Source organism: Heteronotia binoei, chromosome 12 (assembly GCF_032191835.1).
Source record: "Heteronotia binoei isolate CCM8104 ecotype False Entrance Well chromosome 12, APGP_CSIRO_Hbin_v1, whole genome shotgun sequence".
NCBI lineage: Eukaryota > Metazoa > Chordata > Lepidosauria > Squamata > Gekkonidae > Heteronotia > Heteronotia binoei.
The window spans coordinates 78,677,700-78,699,212 of record NC_083234.1 but is presented as its reverse complement, the minus strand read 5'-3'; the positions used below and the strand labels follow the sequence as shown (position 1 = coordinate 78,699,212).

At 46.4% G+C, this 21,513-nt stretch overlaps 1 protein-coding gene across 1 annotated transcript; it reads left to right on the top strand.

The window, feature by feature from the left end:
• The first annotated feature begins 1,119 nt into the window (after positions 1-1,119).
• LOC132580580 (histo-blood group ABO system transferase-like) lies at positions 1,120-20,892 on the top strand. Its single transcript, XM_060251482.1, has 7 exons — positions 1,120-1,416; positions 12,270-12,354; positions 14,829-14,888; positions 15,824-15,886; positions 17,994-18,029; positions 18,158-18,292; positions 20,123-20,892. The coding sequence occupies exons 1-7, from the start codon at positions 1,401-1,403 to the stop codon at positions 20,820-20,822; spliced, it is 1,095 nt and encodes a 364-aa protein (XP_060107465.1). The 5' UTR covers positions 1,120-1,400; the 3' UTR covers positions 20,823-20,892.
• The last annotated feature ends 621 nt before the right edge of the window (positions 20,893-21,513 follow it).

Here is a 21,513-nt window from a genome sequence, read left to right as displayed (position 1 = left end):
ATTCCTCTTGTCTTTAAACAACTTTTGTTCCATAGCAAGATTGATGGAATTTCTGGGATGCTAAAGGTCAATAGGACTCTTTGAGTTTGATTAACACTAGTCAGAATTCCCAAGTCTTTTAAAACTGACTCTCTTAACTGGACAGCCACTAATGTTTTTAAATGTGTCTTCACTGCAGTTCTAGTATTCCAGCCGAGGGTGCCTCCATTATATTTGCCAACAATCACACAAACCTTAGCAGGTTGAAGCACCAGCTGAAAATTCCTACTGGGATTATTTACTCTCAATTGTGAAGTCAGCTGACACTCCAAGAGCTTTATCTCCCACAGTAGCGTTCACAGAATGAGTTAATGTTGGCTGCTTAGTCTTCTTGGAGACCCCTTTCCAAGTTGTATCAGACTCCCTTCAGTTATGCTTTCAACCTGGCTACCTATGAGATCCATTTTATCATGCAACTCCTGGAGCTTTTTACAAATATACTCCACAGTTTTAGCAGTCAGCTGAAGCAGTTCAAGAAAGCCTGCACCTGCTTCTGGACTCACATCCTCTCCGTCTCTAGGCTGCTCTGCTTGGCTCTCATTAACCTCTCTGTTTCCTGCTTCGTCCTCTAACATGGAATAGTACACAGCAGAAGTAGCTGCAGTCTCAGAAAAAATGCCCAGATCTTCTAAGACTGCAAAATGATTAGAAATAGGGATTTGAGGTGAGTAAAAGTCATCAATTTTTAATTGTTTTGAGGAGGGAGGGGAGTGGCTGTCTTCCCCTCTCACACATTTAAAAGTTGTCATTTTTAAAATACACACAGATATCACCAAAGTGCCAGGAGCAAATCAAAGCTGCTGTCAGCTAAAATATATCCAGACTGGGTAGAACCTTCATTCATTCAATCCAGCTCTTTGCTATCATAACCGTTCTTATCTCACCATTAGTAGTGGCAGCTGCAAAAAACAAGACTTGTTTCCAAAGGTCAGCAGCAAACACTCCAGCTTCAGTCTAGCCTTGTCCACAAAAAAACTGTGGTGAGATAATATATCTTAAAATAACAAATTTAAAAGCAAAAAAACTGGAAAGTTTAAAACAATAAATGAGGATAAGTAGGAGAGCTTCTACCTTATCATCAGCCAGAAGCAGCCAGTTGCTATAGTGGCCGTACCTGAACCGACACACAAAAAACCCCTCCTTGCAAATAAGGAAAAACTGTGAATAAGAACTCAGGAACTGATTGGCATGTAATTAGGAGGGAGTCCAACCAAGAGTAAGGTGAGGTGTGCTACCCTTTCAATAATTGTGGGTAGATTTGCCAATAAGGAAGTAGGAATTGCAAATAAGGACCTTGGAACCACCTGGCCACTCACCCAAGCACTAGAGAGCAAGTTTCTCTCAAGAGCAAGGTATCTGCAATGAATACTGATCACAGTAAGTTCTTTCCGTTGAGTTTTTCTGCTTGCATTTTCAGAGAGAATTCATTTGGGGGTGTTAATTCTGAGGGGAAGGGAGATAAACAGCAGGGCGTGGGTGTTTGGTATGGATAGTAAATAGACCTTTTCATAGCATGGAAGGACGATCAAAATATTACCATGGAGAATCACAAACAACAGAGGAGAGTGTATTCAAGCTCCCATTCTATGTGGAAATATATTTCTCTGATGCTGATGGAGCTTATCATAAATGCATAATTTCTAATGAAGATCTGTAGACTGTGGAATAAACTTAATCAAACTACTACGAACAAATGGCTCCTGGGATGTTTCCAGCAATTACATTCAGGCTTGATTGCCCAAGTATGTTGTGTGTATGAAGGGCACTTAACACACTTATTTAACATGGGAAAGGGGCATGACAGGGATGTTTGCTGGCACCTTCTTTATTCAACTTCTGTCTAAACAATCTGGCATCAATCTTGGACGACTGGAGCCACCCACCAAAACTAGCTGAGAGGTGCCTCCCTGTCCTGCTTTATGCAGGAGGATGATATTGTTCTTTTGTCTCAAACCGGAGTTGGTCAGCAAAGGGCCTTGCAATCTTTTCCCAGTTACTGTTTCCAGGAAAGCTTGGTGATGAATTATCTGAAACGTAAGATCTTAGTTTTCACCAAGACCAGGAAATAGAACCCACTTCAATGGTCAATCAATGGGTCCAATATAGAATAGGCAAAAACCTTCTCTTATTTGAGGATACTGTTCTTGGCAGTTTATCTTGGACCCCCCTGACTTAGAACAGCATTCAATAAAGCAAAACTCTATGCGAACAATATAAATAGGTTTCACTATAATAAGGGAGGGTGAGGTATATTCTCAGAGCTGTGAAAGCCTTCAGCTATAAAGTGCTCCACCTTTTTCTTTATGGCTATTCAAAGCTTTCTCTCATAATACTAGTCAAGTCGGCCCAGTTTTTAAGAGGAATGCTGAATTGCCCATTGTGTATCCACTGCTGTACTGAGGGCAGAATTGGGACAAATATCCCTAGAAGCAAGAGCATGGCTCTGTGCCTTCAAAATGAGAGTGTTCTGTTCTTGCTAGCTGCTCTGAAACAGGATACCCATGGATTAGGGTTCCCATTCCTTAGTCCAGGGTGGGGGTGGGGGATCCCTTGCTTTTGGGGGCTTCTGCCCACAGCCGGACTGGCATGTCTATTAACCCTGCCCTCCTCTCCTACTCCAGTCTCTTCTATACCAGTCTGTTTCTGAAATGATGTTGAAGTAAAACAGGTTGCTCATTTTTGTGAATCTTGATTTCAGATTTGTGCCCATTCATCTTCTGGTATACCCAGGCCACAAGGGCACTGGGTTCAACTGCTGGGCAATGTTTGGTAGGGTTGTGCCACTGGGCTGGTCTCTGAGAGGTTGGCACAGGGCTCTGCTGGTTAGCACCAGTGCATTCAGTGCACTGTTTCTGGGCTGTGGTCCTTGCAGAAAGCATCCCCCTAGCTTTGTAATTCAGAGAGATTCTCAGATTGGAACTAAGGTCCACAGTGGCACTTGTTCTGCTGGGCACATAGCACTGTTACATGTCTTGCAAACAAGCATCTTCACCACAGTTGACTTTTCACTGCAGAGATTCTCTAGAAGAATCTGACTGCTTCTTGTGTTTGCAGGTTTTTCCCAACATAGGAGACAATGGGGAAGGAGGGGACAACCATTTTGGGTTCCCATTTTTTGGAATTGGGGGTTCCTTGGGAGACAGGCTTCTGCAGCTACACTGCCTCTCCCTCAAACCCCCTCCTCCCCAGTGTCAATTATCCCACCCTGGGGTAATTGACACCTTTCCCCCTGCCATAGGAAAGCATAGAGAATGGTCCAATCTTTTTTGGGACTTGGGGGTTCTGTGGGGGAGAGGCTCCTGCAGCTGTCTGAAAATTTGGAGCCTCTACATCAAATTCTCTCCCCACCCCAGAGCCCATACATTGTCCTATGTTTTGCCATTGACTTCAACAGCCCGTAGGGTAAAATAGGGCTGTATAGTTGGGAATAGCTGAATATCTCCCAAATCAGATTTGGCTACTGAATCTACTATTAAGAGATATTCAGCCCCCCCCCCCCCCTGAATGTTTAAGCCCTGAATACACCCAAATCTGAATTTTCCTGGGTTTTTTGTTTTCTGCACCCCTAGTGTTAATGACACCCTGTCAAGAGTAGGGAGTTGGTACCCTCATCCTGGATCCCTCCGGCCCAGCCACATGTCCTCCAGCTTGGATGGATTCAACTTCGCTTCAACCATTCAACCACTGCTTCCAGGAAAAAGGCTAAACTTTCTGGGGTGGGTTGGGATGAGGCCTCCATTGCATTCTCTGACTCTTGCCCAGCACAATTATTTAAGGTAATAAGGTCTTTGAGTTTCCTCTCAACTCTCAGAGGGAACACAAAATGGTATTGGATTGGCAATCAGCTGTGAGGCTTTTGCCAAAAGACAGTTTGGTATAGTATTAAGTGTACGGACTCTTATGTAGGAGAACCGGGTTTGATTCCCTACTCCTCCACTTGCACCTGCTGGAATGGCCTTGGGTCAGCCATAGTTCTCACAGAGTTGTCCTTGAAAGGGCAGCTGCTGTAAGAGCTCTCTCAGCCTCACCCACCTCACTGGGTGTCTGTTGTGGGGGGGGAAGGTAAAGGAGATTGGGAGCCACTCTGAGATTCAGAGAACAGGGTGGGATATAAATTCAATATCTTCTTAAATTCAATATCTTCAAGCTTTTTTATGGATAAGATCTTGTCGCTCTGCCAGGATCTGCCTGCCAACATTGATACAGTGGGAGAACTGGAGGCCCCTTGGCTGTCTTAAGGTCCAATATTTGACTAATTCTGTTGACTCTCCTGGACAACATAGACAGGATTCTGGGGCTGGGACACTCAGGTGGGCCTTCAGGGCAAACTGGTCCAACCACAGCACTCTCTCGGTAGTAATCTGATCCACATCTATCCCCAGCCTGTGACGCATTTGATGTGTGGGGCCTGATATAATCTGAGAGAGTTCCAGTGCCACCATGAAAGACACCAGGTCCTCAAGGTAGCAGCAGCATGGAAATGGAACCCCCCCCCCCCCCCAGTACTAAAAGTCTGGGAAACTCCAAGGCCCAGGAATGTTGTCGGTTCCTGCGCTTGTTGTAACTGTGATGGGAATGTTGGGGGAGTTATGCTCTGTGCTGCCTTGCTAGCTTGCTTTGCTTCTGTTTGTAATGTACAAGTAATCATTCTACTCTGACGGGAAGATTCGTGTCTGGAACTCAAGGACATGATCTCTTCTCTTCAGAGACTGTCTTGGCACTTGTTAGCATGCAAGGGGGGCTGGGTGAATAAGCTCAGCAGGAACCTATTTGCATATTAGGCCACACCCCCTGACACCGAGTGTTCCTGCTCAAAAAAAGCCCTGATGATACTTCAAGCAAACATTACATGGCAAGTGTTCACTAGTCCAGGTCTTGCCAGACTGAAGTACAATAGAAAGTAATTGACCACCAAAAGTCTTTTGAAAGTTTCGTGAACAAAATACAGTTCTTTCTCAGGCCTCAGTAGTCAAGGCCAAGTCTGCTCTTCCGTTGGTGCCTCTCAGTGTTGCCCAGAGGGACGAGATTAGACTTGTCTCCCCACAGCCTCTTTCCGCCTATGAGTCTCCATCCCACATCACACCAACATTCCAGCAAGAGACCTTGTGAGGGTTAGTAACTGAAAACAGGGTTACACAATAAGGTTAATATCATATGGGATCTAGAATGGGCTGCATTTAAACTTGTCAATAGGCAAGGATAATAATACCAGGGTAATAACATCAGCAATGCCAATGACAATCAGAAAACAGCAGCCATGAAATGAACCTTGTCAGGGGCCTCCAAGGGTCCAAGCCTCCAAGGGTCAAATGAAACTGACTCAGCACCACCTGGGTCCTTTGCCCTGGATAGTTCACACATCCCTGAGCCGCTGAAGCCCCTACCTAGGCCCTCCAATACCACAAGGGTTCTATCAGGCCCGCCAAGATTTTTAAACCTCCAAGGTCACCCGAAACTGCGTGAGGCTGCCCAAGGCCACCTGAGGCTGTCTAAGTGGACGCAGCAGAGGACTGCATGGGTCCTCTGGAGCCCCCTGAATCACCCAAGGCTGCCCAAGACTTCTGGGACTCAGCTCCACTAAGGCGCGGCTTGAGGTAACAGAGGAAACAGGATCCACAGGCAGCTGAAGGCAAAGTCCAATGGCAGGCAACATTGGAATTGACAGTGGCAGCAACCAGGGAGGGGGGGGGTCAATGGTAGGCAGCAGGCAGACCAATAGCTGACAATCAGACAGGCTGACGATTAATACAAGCTACAGAAGGAGAACAAGACAGGACCAGGCTGCAGAAAAAGGGGGAGCAGCCCCGTGGCCAGGATTTGAAGAATTGGGGGGCCCTGGTTTTTTTCAGGGGGCACATAGTGGCTTCAATCCCCATGGCCTTCTGTCCCTCCACCGCTAAGTTGGAAAGCTGCCATATCACTGCCCTACAGCCTCTCCCCTCCCCACAGTTGCCCCAAGGTCTCTCCCTCTCTCTCTCTCTCTCTCTCACACACACAGAGCACAGCCAAAATAAAGAGTTTGCAAGCCCACTAGGGCTGCCAATCCCCAGGTGGGGGCAGGGGATCCCCCGGTTTGGAGACCCTCCCCCCGCTTCAGGGTTGTCAGAAAGTGGGGGGAAGGGAGGGAAATGTCTGCTGGGAACTTTTTTATTCCCTAGGGAGATTTATTCCCATAGAAAATCATGGAGAATTGATCTGCAAGTATCTGGGGCTCTGGGGGGTGCTGTTTTTTGGTGTAGATGCACCAAATTTTCAGTATAGCATCTAAGTGCCTCTCCTCAAAATATCCCCCAAGTTTCAAAACGTTTGGACCAGGGGGTCCAATTCTATGAGTCCCAAAAGAAGGCACCCCTATCCTTCATTATTTCCTATGGAAGGAAGGCACTGAAAAGGTGTGCGGTCCCTTTAAATGTGATGGCCAGAACTCCCTTTGAAGTTCAATGATGCTTGTCACAGCTTTGATCTTGGCTCCACCCCCAAAGTCCCCAGATATTTCTTGAATTGGACTTGGCAACCCTCAAGCCCACACATTTGTGGATCATACTGGGGCAATTTACTCTCAGGAATTATTTACACCAACTTCTCCGGAAAACAGAGATCAGCCAAGAAGGATGGAGTTTTACTCCAACGAATCCTTTCCCTCCTTTCTGTCTGCTTGCCCGGAGCATACAGTAGGGAGATTTAAAGGCACACACCAGGAAGAGGGGAAGGGAGAGAAGCATCATGCCCCCGCGAAGGAGGGGGGGGGGCAGACAGGAAGGAAGGAGAGAAAGAAGAGGGGAAGGGCGGAAGGGCGGGGGGGGGAGCTTTTGTGTGCCCCCCCTGCCCCACAGAGAAGGGAGGGGAGCAGAAGAAGGGGGAGGGAATGTTGGGCGAAGGGCTGCTCAGAAACAGAGGGCTGGCATGCCCAGGGGGTTTGTGCTGTGTTCGAGGCAGGGAGGAAAACGCTGCTGCATGGCTCTTTTCTCCCACTCCCCCCCCCCCCCCTCTGGCAACTCGAGCTCTGGGGCCACTGCAGGTATGCCAGCTATTTATCCACCACCTTTCTCTTCAATTGCTGCCCGGCTAGTAAGAGCCATTCGCGGCCAATATGCTCTTCCCCTCCTGAACGGGGGAGCTGGGAAGGGAAGGGCCTCCGGGTGCACCCAAGACCCACCCCCCACTCCCACCCCCACGAGCCCTGTGCGGGAAGCTTTCAGCAGGCACCCCCCCCCCCGGTCTGGGCTGTGTTCTTCCTCCGGGGTGCGCTCTAGGGGTGGGGGCGCAGGAGGAGGAGGAGAGGAGCGCGGAGCATTTTATTGGGCTGGGCTCCCCTAGTGAAGGTGCTGCCTTGCTGCTGGCTGGAGTTCCACAGCGGTGCTGCGGAGGAAAAAAGCAGCAGTCGGGGAAGGCGTGCAGGAGCTACGAGTCCGGCTGTCTGGCAGAGAAAGCCTGCAATGGAGCCATCCCCTCCCCTCCCCTCCCCCGCCGCCCCGCTTCTCCCTGCAGGCGTCCTTTCGCCCGGTCAGTCACCGTGGAACCCCCCGGGCCTTTCTGCAGGCAGGCAGGCAGGGAGAGAGAGAGAGAGAGAGGGATTTTTCCTCCTCCTCCTGCCTCCCCCCAGTACCCCGGCTCTGCAGCTGGGCGCACTCCACTCGTCCTTCCCGGCACCTTGGACGGGGCAGGGTGCTGGCTTTCCCAACCCGGGAAGCTGGAGGACTTGGTTGGGGCCACCGCAAGCAGGGCAGAGCAGCGGTGGGAGCAGGGGCCTGGAGATCTTCACCTTTTACAACTGATCTCCAGCAGAAGCAACTGCCCTGCTCAGCTCCTGTGCGGCAATGGCGGGGGCAGAGTGGCAGCGGGAGAACCCTGGCATCCCTTGTGGTTGGCTTCCCTCACTTTTTCCCTGGCTGATCCCGGGAGCGGTGGCAGAAGCAGCCCCCAGCCGTGCAATTTAAAGGCCCCACCGACCAGCTGATGTGTGGGCCCTTTAAATAGCACAGGGAGGGTGGGGGCTCTTCCTGCCACCACTCCACTGAAATTTTATTGGCAGGGGAATGCAGAAGGATGCAGCCAAGGCCCGGGGGCTAGTTAGGGGCCTCAAGTCAGGGGCCTCTGCCTAGCAGTCCGGGGGCTGTACCCCCACAGGCCGCCTCATAGCTACGGGCCTGAGGGGGAGCCCACTCTAGCAGGCCTGGCATCAGCTCACTCCACAATGCCATGCTGGTAGTCTCCAGCCAGCTGGGTATAGTGGTTAAGAGTGTCAGACTCTAATCTGGAGGGACTGGGTTTGATTCCCCACTCCTCCTCTCCCGTGAAGACAGTTGGGTGACCTCGGGCAAATCACAGTTCTCTCAGAGCTGTTTTCACAAGAGTTGTTCTCTCAGCCCCACCTACCTCACAGGGTGTGGGGAGAGGAAGGGAAGGAGATTGTGAGCCTCTCTGAGACTCCAAGATACAGTACAAATCCTATCTCCGCCTCCTTCTTCCTGGTATTCAGTCAATATAGGATATCAATACTGAATATTGAATTTCACAGAATTTAGAGGACTTTCTAGTAGTATTATAAGATATCTTTAAAGTACAAAGTAGTGGACAAAGACAGTAGTGAGAACTTTTTCCTCCTCCTCAAATACTCGACTTAAAGACATTGTGATGGGCTACAGATTTGTGAGTGATTAAAATATGGAATTTGCTACCAGAGGATGTAGTGGTGGCCACAGGCATAGACAGCTTTAAAGGGGTATCAGACTAATGGAGGATAGGTTTATCAGTGGCTAGTGGCCATGGTGACTCCAGGGGAACCTGCACATTCAGAGGCCATCGAACTCTGAATCCCAGAGCCAGGAGAACACAGCAGGGGAAGGCCCAACATTCTGTCTCTGGCCCTCCAGGGAATGAGTGGCCACTGTGTGGGACAAGATGCTGGAGTAGATGGACAGCAGGTCTGATCCAGCTGGACTCCTCTTATGTTGTCATGGCTGATGTCAGGCCAGTCACAGACTTTAAGCCTGACTTTCCTATAAAATAAAATAGAGGAGGAGAGACATTAAGAAAAAAAGTTTGTTTACTCTGGCAGGAAAGATCAAGGATTCAGCATACCTGATGGACTCATTTGGTGTGCAGAAAAAATATGGCTATGAGCAGGGTCGGATCTGGGGAGGGTGGGGGCAGAGGGGCGTGCTTGCCCTGGGCACCAATGGAGGGGGGGCGCCAAATTGGGTATGGAGTCCATTATATTCTATGGGACCATAAGACAGAATGGCCCATAAGGGGGCATCATTTTTTAATTTTGCCCCCCCCCCCCCCCTCAAAAAACATGTAGACCCAGTCCTGGCTATGAGTATGTTATGTATACTCTGCCTTTCTCACCGAGACACCCGGCTTCTGAACATTAGAAAGATGCCCGACCCCAAAATAGAAGCAGAGGACTGAGTGCTGAAAGCAGGCAAGGTACATACCGATGATGAGAAGAAGACATGGATCAGTTGGTCTGTGAAATGTAATCTGCATGTTCAAGCACTTTAACTTGCCCTGGGCTGTGAAGGGAAGAAACAGGAAGCTTAATCCTTCAGCCTCTGTGAATTTTGTCCTTGACAAGGGGTTCCTCAGCTCTATTATTGGATTTTTTTTAAAAAAGCAAGTATCTTTTTAAAAGGACAAGTACCTTTGCAGATAGGGAAGCAGGTTCTGAAAAGTGAAACTGAGTGCAGATTGCAGGGTTAAACTGCCTCTGCCTTCTCCAACTAGTCCTGAGGCGAAGTGAAGCTGCTTGAATTTGTATTTTATGGACAGAAAAAGAACCAAGATCTCTGTCTTGTGTGCTGGAAATTTTAAGAAAAGAAATAGCCTCTTAGCCTGAAGGATGATTGCTCTTAACAACTCATAATTAAGGATACATTTTTACACATCTAACACCAGTTCTGAAATCTTTATTTGCCTCACTGTTTTGCCCTGAACATAAGAGAAGCCATGTTGGATCAGGCCAATGGCCCATCTTGTCCAACACTCTGTGTCACACAGTGGCCAATATATGTGTGTGTGTACATACATACACACATGCATATACATACACACACACACACACATATATATACATATACTGTGGCTAATAGCCACTGATGGACCTCTGTTCCATATTTTTATCCAATCCCCTCTTAAAGCTGGCTATGCTTGTAGCTGCCCTGGAATTAAATCTATACATTTAGCTTATTCTTTCTGTTTGCATCTGTTAAATTATTTCATTCTATTGTATGTTTGTATGCTAATTTGCTGTTCAACCTCTGCCTCATATGTATAGACTGTAAAGTTCCGTTCCAGTTTGTCTGAGAAAATGTGCCTGCATGCAACAGCTCACACCCTGAATAAAACTTGGTTGAACTCTAACTTTTTTCTAACACTAAAGTAATTGCTGTTATTAATTAATCGCTGGCTACTAAGGGGGTGAAGTGGAAGAATTCACAGAGAAAGCAAAAGGGTTAATCCAACATGAATTGCTGCTACTTCCAATTCCTGATTATCTAGATGTTTTACAAAATATTCTGTTATCAAAGATTTCAGGTTTTCACGGCTGGTAACTTCATTAGGGTTTGTAGAATCTTTCGGGCTCAAGTGCCGTGTTCTACTGGAGAAAGTTTTTTTTCCAGACGTTTCGTTCTAAGCTGCGGAGAACATCCTCAGTGGCGTTGCAGCCGGAGCAGGCGCTCTGACCTTCTTGGCTGCTGTGCATTGAGTGAGGCCAGGGCTGCTGGAGAGCTGCTATTTCCAGCCTAGAAATAGCAGCTCTCCAGCAGCCCTGGCCTCACTCAATGCACAGCAGCCAAGAAGGTCAGAGTGCCTGCTCCGGCTGCAACGCCATTGAGGATGTTCTCCACAGCTGAGAACAAAACATCTGGAAGAAAAACTTTCTCCAGTAGAATACGGCACTTGAGCCCGAAAGATTCTACAAACCCTAATAAAATATTCTGTATTGTCTTGGATAGTTTCCCATGTATCATTAATTTTTACTACAGCTTAAATGGAGTCCACATTTATAACACAAGATATATGCCAGTAATTTGATTGTCAAAATTCAAGGTCTTATTTGCATTGTCGAAGAAGGTGACTCAGCTAAGAATTCTTGGCTGCCAGCTGTTAATTGAGGGAGGAATCCTTAGCCTGCGGCTCATCCCAAATAACTCTTCGTAATTAATATTTCACAAAAGTGGTTTGAATGACTATTATGTCTCTCCTATGGCTAGGGTTCCGACCTCAAGATGATAGCTAAAGATCTTTTAGGTTTACAATGGATCTCCAGGTGACAGAGATCAGTTCCCCTGGAGAAAATGGCCACTTTGGAAGGTGGTCTCTATGACATTAAGAGCCCCGTGGCGCAGAGTGTTAAAGCTGCAGTACTGCAGTCCTAAGCTCTGCTCATGACCTGAGTTCGATCCCCAGTGGAAGCTGGATTCAGGTAGCCGGTTTTAGATTGACTTGATCTTCCATCCTTCCGAGGTCGGTAAAATGAGTCTCCAGCTTGCTGGGGGAAAAGTGTAGAAGACTGGGGAGGGCAATGGCAAACCACCCTGTAAAAAGTCTGCCGTGAAAACGTTGTGAAAGCAACATCACCCCAAAGTTGGAAGACTGGTGCTTGCACAGGGGACCTTTCCTTTCCTTTTTTTCTTCTCTGGCATTACATCTCACTGAAGCCCCTCCCCTCCCCCAAACCCCACCCTCCTTAGGCTCCACCCCCAAATCTCCTGGTATTTCCCGGCTTGGAGCCAGCAACCGAACATACAGCCCCTTTCTTTCCTCTTCTCAAATTGACAATATATGCATGTTCTGTGTCTTTATTAAAATGAGATTCAAATATTGTGATAAATGGTTCTTCGAAAAATGCAAATGAAGTTACCTGTGGCTGCGTCTTTTAAACCTCGAAGATTCAGATTATGCTGTCTCCTTTTAAAATATAAAACTACTCATTTATCTTAAAGATTTTGCATACAGGAATTATTATTGATTTGATTAATTTTAAGTGGTTGATTTTTGGGGTTTCAATTCCTTTGTTTCCTTACCAAAATATTTATAACTTTCTGCTGAGCATGTAGTTTAGTTTGATCTGGGGGAAATGCAAACACTTCAAGGGAACATATCTGAACCCTACACAAATGAATGTCTTGCAGAGTAAATGGATGATGTAGAAAGATGCATATTTATATTGACTTGAATTTGTGTACAGATCTCTGGTCTCATACAGTTTTGTTATCTTGCAGGGAAAACAAGAATTTGTTCAAGGTGTCCTGCTCCTCTGGTCTTTGGCCTATGCTTATCATCATCGTTCTTCTTGGGATTGTTTTGGTAAGTGGTTCAGTTTATCAACTGCTTTTTTCAGATCCTGTTTCTGGGATCCATGTGGGGGCTTCCTTGGAAGCTCTTCAGGCACGTTCTCACTGGGAAGGTCAGTCAGTCATGCCCACTATGGACCATCATCCACACAAATGATCAGAAACAGAACAAAAGAGAAAAAAAAATAAAGGTCCAAAGAAAATGGCAGGATAACAACCTGAACAGGGATTTCTGCACCCCTCTCATCCACACAAAACAATTAAGCTACCCAGTAACGACATGGAAGTACTAACATCCCACCACCTGCATAAACAAAGATAGAAGCAAGGGGAGTAAAGGAGCTGCAGGGAATACCATTTCAAAGATCAGAGGCTGCTCTTAATATCTTTATTTTGTTTAATGTATTTATGAATAATTTGAATGAAGGAATAGAGGGAATGATTATTACGTTTGCAGATGATACTAAATTGGGAGGAGCAGAAAATACAGTAGAAGACAGAGTCAGGATACAGGATCTTGACAGGCTGGAACAAATAAAACGTATTTTAATAGGGATAAATAAAAAGTTCTGCATTTAGGTAGGAAAAAGCCAATGCTTAGTTATAGGATGGGGGAGACTTGTCTTGGGAATAGTACATATGAAAAGGGATCTTAGTGGACTATAAACTGAACATTAGTCAGCAGTGCGATGCAATAGCTAAAAAGGAAAATGTAATTTTGGGCTGTATCAACTGAAGTGTAGTGTCCAGATCACACCAAGTGATGGTATCAATTTACACTGCTCTGGTTAGACCTCACCTAGAATATTGTGTGGAATTTTGGGCAACACATTTTAAGAAGGATATAGACAAGCTGGAATGAATCCAGAGGAAGCCACAAAGATGGTGAGGGGTCTGGAGACCAAGTCCTATGAGGAAAGGCTGAAGGAGTTGGGTATATTTAGCCTGGAGAGGAGATGACTGAGAGGTGATTTGATCACTATCTTCAAGTACTTGAAGGGCTGTCAAATAGAGAATGAGGCAGAGTTGTTTTCTGTGGCTCAGAAGGTTGGACCAGAACCAACAGGTTGAAATTAAATCAAGTGAGTTTTCAGCTAAACATTGGGAAGAACTTCCAGACAGTTAAGTTCCTCAGTGGAACAGGCTTCCTTGGGAGGTGGTGGGCTCTCTGGAGGTTTTTAAGCAGAGGCTAGATGGTCATCAGACAGCAATGCTGATTCTGTGAATTAGGCAGATCATGAGAAGGAGGGCAGGAAGGGTTGCGTCATTGCTTAGTTCTTGTGTTCCTTTCATTTATGCCCAGGGAAATCCTGATCACCACTTCGGAGTCAGAAATAGATGCAATATTCTCTAGCACAGTTTGGCCAACCTTCTGGCCTTGGAGCTGGTGTCATTGGGGTTATGTGGGGAGAGGTATTTGTTAAGTTCTTGCACTGTGCAAGTGTTGGACTAGATGACCTTGGAGATCCCTTCCAACTATTATTCTGTATACAATTTTTTTGTTTCCTCATATGAATGTACAATATAAAAGAACTGAACAAGAAATGAAATATTTCCTGTCATTCTGGAGCGTGGGACCAAATTCGGAACTGCAGCCCATGGGGACAGAAAGCTCAATACTTTACACCGGTGCCTTTCTAAATGTGAAACACCCTGAGGTTCTGCTCTTTGCCCCCTGGAAGAGCAGGCATGTCGCCCATCTATGCAATTTAAGTTTCCTCAACTGGGTGAATGATGGCTCCCTGAGGCTTTTTCACGTTGGCAAAATGGTGTGGGGAGAAGTCTCAAATGCCCTCTCTCTGCTGGACTTGGTCTTGATCCGAATTGAGACTCCAAAAATTATGTCTGAAAAGCTTCAGGGAACTCTTGGCACACATCCAGTGTGGCAGGACCTCCAGGGCAGATCCGTGAACAGTGTAATGAGGTATCCTTGCTGGCTTCATGGGTTTCCCGCATGTGGCACATACTGTAGGCCCAATCCCTTACCTCAAAGCATATCCTGAATGCGATACAAAGTAGTAATGAAAAAGGGCCTCTGAGCACACACCGAGAGAGGCAGCTAGATATCAAGGCGGATGGATGCAGAAAAGGGAATGTTGGTAGGTGCCACTTGGCATGAGGGAGTGAGAAAGTGAGTCACTGTGGAGTCATGGCTGAAGAGTTGTCCTTGTACTGGAGAGGTTCAAATCTCTGTCCTCACATCCGCCCTGCGACTTCTAGACAGCAAGGAGGCGACTGGCAGGTGGCTCAAAGATTTGCTACCACTTTGAAAGTGGTAGTAGCTTTTTGAGCTGCTCTGCAGAGCCTGGAGGACCGGATGAGTATGGGATAGGGATGGGCGGCAGTCGGCAGATGTTGTCTTCTGGAGGGATTTTTTGGGTTGATTTCAGAGGTGGGTTTGATTTCAGAGGCATCTTTGAGTCAGCCCAAAGTGCTGGTCTGTTAGCACCCCATGTGTCAAAGGGGATTTTAATTTTTTTATTCCAGGCAGACCTACAAAGGACACTTGCTGAACAGGGGGATCTCAGTATTATGTGAAACACAGAGGTAATGTGTGCCTGGGTGAAGGGGGTCCTGGGTGGGAGGGGCTTCAAACGGGGCTGCCATGAGGCAGGTTTTAAACAAGACTGAACGGCAGAAAAAATAACAATACTTTAACATTAACTGTAATGCAGTTAAAATGAATTGTAAAGTCTTTTTGGAGCTGAGTGTCAAGCATCTTGTTTCTTTATTGGTATGCCTGTATTGCTGACTGTCATTCTAATGTGTTGCACATCAAAGCCATGTCACCTCTTCCTTAGTTCTCACTAGTAGCAAATGCAGGAATGTCCTCTTTGAAGATAAGGCCTCTGGGAACACTTTCTCAGGCTCAGGTCTGAATCCAGGATGTTGCTAAACCGCAGTAATAGATAAAGTAGCAAGCGTGTGAATTTCACACGCCTGAGTAGAAATTCCTAAGGTATCTCTGATGTGCCCCCTTAAAGCTAGTATTCTTGAGTTACCTTGTATCACTTCCAATCTGGTGCCTATCTAAGCACAATGGATTATCAATGAACCAATACTTTGTTTCAAAATCAAGGACTGGTTATTTTGAGATCTAATGCTTGACACTGAGAAGCCACAGTACTAAGACAAAATGTTGTTTTCTATTCTGAATAATGATTACTGTGACATTTTGTGTGTCCACTGGATTCCATAATTTCTCCTCCCATAGAAACAAACTTTGGTTTGCCAGGAAGAGAGCTATCCAGGCGCAGTTTTGGGTTACCCAGTTCATGTCTAAGTTTGGGTGGAGGGGATAAGTTAGAGGGCAGGCTTTGCGTGCAGAAGGTATCAAACTCAGTTGGCAGCATTTCCACTTTGAAGGAACTTGGGCTGTGGAGCTGGGAAAGATCCTACAACTATAAAGCTAAACACTTGTTTTACGTTCTGAGGAATGGTTACTATGACATTAATTAATTTGTATCCATGGGATTCTCCAGTTTCTCTTTCCACAGAAACCAGACCGATCCCTTGGATGGTTTAGCAGAAATGGAGTTACCGAGGTACCGTTTTGTGTTACATTGGTTTGCATTTCAACAAGAGCTGTCACTGTGTAGTAGCACACATGCTTGCACCAGATGGAGCATAATTTCTCCTTCCACATCCACAAAATCTGGTTTGCTAGGAACAGAGCTGTCTCGGTGCAGTTGTGGGTTACCCTGTTGATGTCTGAACTTGGGGAGGGGCCATAAGGTAGTGTGGAGTAGTGGGCATATTTTGGCAAGCATTTTTCACATTAAAAGATATTGGGTTGTGGGGCAGGGAAAGATCCTACAACTATAGGGGTAAACACTTCTTTTATATTCTGAGGAATGGTTACTATGACATTAATTTATTTGCATCCAGTGCATTCTCCACTTTATCCTTCCACAGAAACAAGAGTGATCTCTTGGATGGTTTACTCACAAAAACAGAGCTACCATTTTGTGTTACATTGGTTTGCATTTGAACATGGGAATGTGCTGCCACTGTGTGGTAGTGCACAAGCTTTGCACTAGGTGGAAACTCTGGCATCTTGCATTGTGGAGTTGGGAAACCCCTGATTGAAGCATTAGAAAGCTGCTGCCAGAAAGTCTTGGAGGAGATGGATCAGTGGTGCAACTGCACCAAAGGCAGGGTATACATAGGTTGTTTTGGGCCCATGATTTGGTGGCAGGCACCTGCTTTGGTTGCAGAAAACCCTCGATGCAAGTGTGGCCTCTTTGGCTAAAACAGTCTGTGGCAAAAGACCTTTCTCCATCTGGGATCCTGGATGGCTGCCGCCAGTTGGAGGAGGCAACACTGACCTGCGTGGACTTGCTGGTCCATCTCAACAGAAGAAAATGTCACAAGAGATCCAAGCTATGTGTGACACAAAATACATGACTGTCTGCCACTCATCTATCCCACACCTTCCACTTTGGAATAGTTACTAAGACGACATGTGTTCACTGTAGCATTTTTACCTTGCTGAATGGTAAAGAATACCACGCAAACTTAAAGACCGATTCCACATTAGCCATTGTCCTGGTCTCATTCCTGGCCCTTGAGTTTGTGTGGGGCAGGGGACAAGCAGGGAACACACAGCAGCCCCGCTCCAGAGATGCTAATGCAGAAGCTGAGAAAAAGAGCCACCTTGAGGAGCCCCCCACAGAAGGGAGGCAAATGCTAAGTGTAGAATTGGTGTTAAATTTTAATTGAAAATCTGGAACAGCCCCTGCACACTTAATGCTGAGCACGGGCAGGGTAGAGGCAGCACATGCTTCCAGGGGAGCCCAGCCCCCCTTTCCTGTGATTGTTTTGAGAAGGCTGCTGGTGGGCAAGATTTGACCTTCCTAGTGGGATGGGGTGGAGCTCTGTCCCCACTGGCCCAGATCTGGCTAGACCCTCGACAAAGGAACAGTACAGAAGGAAGTCGCTTGCATTTGGGGTGGGTCCCTTAATGGCTCTTGGACCCAGGGCCTGCCCACCTGCCCTTACTTTGTATTCTGTAAATTCTAGGGAAATGTTGCAGACAGACTGGTGGAAACTCCCCTTCCCTCTGTGGAGAGTGATTCCCAGTATCTCAGCATTCCCAGCATTTAAGCCCATATCTAGGGTTCACCCTGCTTAGCTTCCAGCCTCTCTTATTCAGATTGGTCTAGCCTGGACCAATCAGGACAGGGGAATACAGCCAGGCACTCTCCTTTAGCTGTGAAAAAATGTTTGCAGACCTTATAAGTAAGGGAAGGCTATTTCAGAGCTTTCTGTTCAGTATATCTTGGAGTTTTGGCATCAGAAATAAGGAACACTCACAATGTCCTACAAAGCCAAGGATGTTTCTGGGCTAAAGAACAGCTTCCTAGAATCAGGGACGTGGCCTCAGATAAAGAATGGAGTGCTGCTGCAGTCACCTCTTGCCCCTGCCTGCTTCAGAGCCTGCCTTTCATGATGGAACTGATCATGCGGTGAAACCCTCAGTGGCTCTGAGTCCCACCAAGTCCCCAGTTGCCCTTACCACTACGACCAGCAAATCCCCTGAAACAGAGACAAGTGAGTTGAATGTAGCCCAAGATGTTGAGAACAATTTTGCAGAGATTCTTCACTGTAGGGAGAAATATTCCTAAAACCCAGCTTCTCTCTTTCTTTCAGAATGGTTTACCCAAAGGCACAGATCTTTAAGCCACCGTAAGTAGTGCTCAGAATGGTTCAACATTTGCAAGGACCACTATGGTCTCCTGGCCACCTGCTAAATTCTGGTCCCCTTGTCTGTGTAGTTCTGTAACACAATTCTGAAAAACCTTCTTTCCCTACAGGAGAACTGATGTCCTTACTATAACTCCCTGGTTTGCCCCAATCGTTTGGGAAGGGACTTACAACTTGGATATCTTGAATGAGCAGTTTAGACGAAAGAACACGACAGTCGGATTGACAGTGTTTGCTATCAAAAAGTGAGCGTGGCTTAACTGGGCAGTGAAGCAGGCTGTGGCGTTTGGTGTCTTGCTCTCTGAAGTTCTCTCTGCGGCTGGTCTCTCCCCCACTCCCCTGTCGTTATACATTTGGGGGAGGGAGGGAGGTGGGGGGCAGACTGAACCACCCAGGCAAACTTGCAGCAGAGATGTGTCTAGGGTTCCCAGTGCCACCAAGGCAAAAGCCAGATGTTTTGGGGGAGGATGTGATAGCACTTTGGGGTGACAACCTATAAATGTCTCCCCATCTGTATAGCAGAAACCACATTGTCATGGGGAAATTTCTAGAGTATCACTATGGAGGCCATTTTCTAGCCATTTTCCCCTTAGGCTTCCCAATCCCCAGGTCCCATCAGGGGATCCCCTGGTTTTACAGGCTTCCCCCCTCCCCCAGCCACCTGGCCGGCGGGGGAAGCTCCACCCCCACAGCCATTATGCACCTCCAGGAACAATTCCCATAGGGAATGATGGGGAATTGATCCGCGGGTGTCAGGGGCTCTGGGGGGGGGCTGTTTTTTGAGGTAGAGGTGCCAAATTTTCCATATAGCATCTAGTGCCTCTCCCCAAAATACCTCCCAAGTTTCAAAAGGATTGGACCAGGGGGTCCAATTCTACGAGCCCCAAAAGAAGGTGCCCCTATCCTTCATTATTTTCTATGGGAGGAAGGCATTCTAAAAGGTGTGCTGTCCCTTTAAATGTGATGGCCAGAACTCCCTTGAAGTTCAATTATGCTTGTCACACCCTTGCTCCTGGCTCCGCCCCAATGTCTCCTGGCCCCACCCCCAAAGTCCCCAGATATTTCTTGAATTGGACTTGGCAACCCTATTTCCCCTCCATCTCCTCAGTGTCCTGAAGGCAAGGGATCGGGGCCAGACTTTCCTGCCCTGCTTGCAGGTTGATTGGAAGGTTGCTGGGTCAAAGCAGTGAACCAGGCAGAGACACAGTAGGCAACCACATCCTTCTGTGGAATACAAGAGTGAATCAATAGGAGATCTTCCCAGGAGGTCTTCTGCCAGGTACTGACCCATGTTACCTCTCTGATTCCATTTTGGTGCTGAGGGCCATCTCTCCCCACCATTTGATGTGCATTTCTTGTGGACTGAGGCAATGCTAGAAGCCCAAGGAGAACTTTGTTCACTGATGGCTTCAGGCAGTGCTGCTGCTGGAAAGAGCTGGAGGCCCCAAACTCCAGTTGCCCAGGTGAAGAGAAGCCACAACCTCATGTGCTACTAGGTCCTTTCTTCTCAATAGCTCACTTCTCAGGCAGGGGCTCTTTGATGTTTTTACCGTGCAGTTCTACAGAGAGTTGCATCTTGTAATCCTATTGAACTCAATGGAAAGAAAGGTGCTGTAAAAGTGCAGCTATCAGGGTGGCAGCAGCAGTAAAATCTAAGGAGTCAGAGAAGACATTCTGCATCATTATGTCCTTATTTCCTTCATCAGTTACATTTAATTGCCTTATTTCCTACTCTGTTTGTTGTGTCTTAATTTTCTCTTGTCATGTGGTGCCATGAAGATTTAAAGGTGGCCCATGAACATTCTATATAAACCAATTCCATATCTTAGTATCCAAGCATTATTTCAGCTTTACAGTAAGAAATCCCTTCTTCCCTAGATCCGTGAGATCCATGCTTTAAGAGCTAATGTTGTTCAGTATGATGATGATAGACAATTTCCTATCTCTCTAGTTTGGAAAAAAATATGTAAAATGTACTTCATTTTTTAAATTCAAAAGTCTCTATTAAGTCTGCACTTTTCCCTTTTGTGTTCATATTCTATAACTAATGATAAAGGTCTTCTTGTTTCTTCTAGGTATGTCATCTTCCTCCAGAAGTTTCTAGAAACGGCAGAGACTTATTTCATGGCTGGGCATAGAGTGAAGTATTATATCTTCACTGATAGGCCTGAAGCTGTTCCTAACATCACTGTCAAAGCTGGAAGGGAGATAATCCCTCTGAAAGTCCAAAATTACCCCAGGTGGCAGGAAATCTCCATGCGCCGGATGGAGATGATCAATCACTACTCTCAACACCGCTTTATCCATGAAGTTGACTTTCTGGTGTGTGTTGATGTAGACATGCGGTTTAGTGACCATGTTGGAGTAGAGATTTTGAGTGAGTTATTTGGCACGATTCACCCAGGTTTCTATGCCTCTGAGCGCAAAGTATTCACTTATGAACGTCGTCCCATCTCTGCAGCTTTCATTCCTCAAGACGAGGGGGATTTTTACTATGCTGGAGGCTTCTTTGGAGGAACTGTGGCTGAAGTTTACAAGCTCACCAAGAAGTGCCACGAAGCCATCATGGCTGACAAAAACAAAAGCGTGGAGGCCATCTGGCAGGAAGAGAGCCACCTAAACAAGTATTTTGTGTACCATAAACCAACAAAAATCCTTTCCTCTGAATACTTGTGGGACAATAATTTTGGTAGCCCACAGTTCCTCAAGAAAAAGAGATTTGTTTCTGTGCCAAAGAACCATGCTGCAATCAGAAATAAAAGAAATTCACACTAGAAATGTTAGCCAGATTTTTTTTTTAGTGTAGAATGAATAATATTTAAAATAAAATATTTATTTCAAATGATAGGGCTATGTTTACAAGGTTAATCTTGTTTTTTTCTATGAAGGATGAAAGTGTTCCACGGAAGGGCAAAAAGGGAGTGGCATCCTAAATGGGAAATGAAACAATTCAGCTACAATTTCCAGTATTAATTTATTCTTATTATGATTTGTTACAATCAGATATTTGATCAGTAGATGGTGTTCAACAGTTCAAGATCCAGCCATTAGCTCTCACATCTGTGAGTCAGGTCTTTAACTTCTCTTATTGAGAGAACACAAAATGTTAGAAATTCAGCTATAAGCTGTGAGGCTTTTGTGAGCTTTTTTTGCAGATAAAGTCTTGTCACTCCATTGTGATTTCCCTGCTAACATTGATACAGTATGTGAACTGGAGGCTCCTTGGCCACCTTGAGATCCAGTTTGGTATAGTAGTTAAGAGCGCGGACTCTAATCTGGGAAAACCAGGTTTCATTCCCCACTTCTCCACATGCAACTGCTGGGTGGTCTTAGGCAACCACAGTTCTCTCAGAACTGTTCTTTGAAGAGTAGTTCTCGAACGAGCTCTCTCAGCTCCACTTGCCTCACAGGGTGTCTATTGTGGGGAGGGGAAGGGAATGCAAGCTGCTCTGAGACTCTGAGTGAA

Bases quoted from the DNA above. Each gene is read 5' to 3' on its own strand.
- LOC132580580 (XM_060251482.1), top strand. The intron at 15,887-17,993 runs GTACCGTTTTGT...TCTTTCTTTCAG, and splicing joins GCAGAAATGGAGTTACCGAG to AATGGTTTACCCAAAGGCAC. The intron at 18,293-20,122 runs GTGAGCGTGGCT...TGTTTCTTCTAG, and splicing joins ACAGTGTTTGCTATCAAAAA to GTATGTCATCTTCCTCCAGA.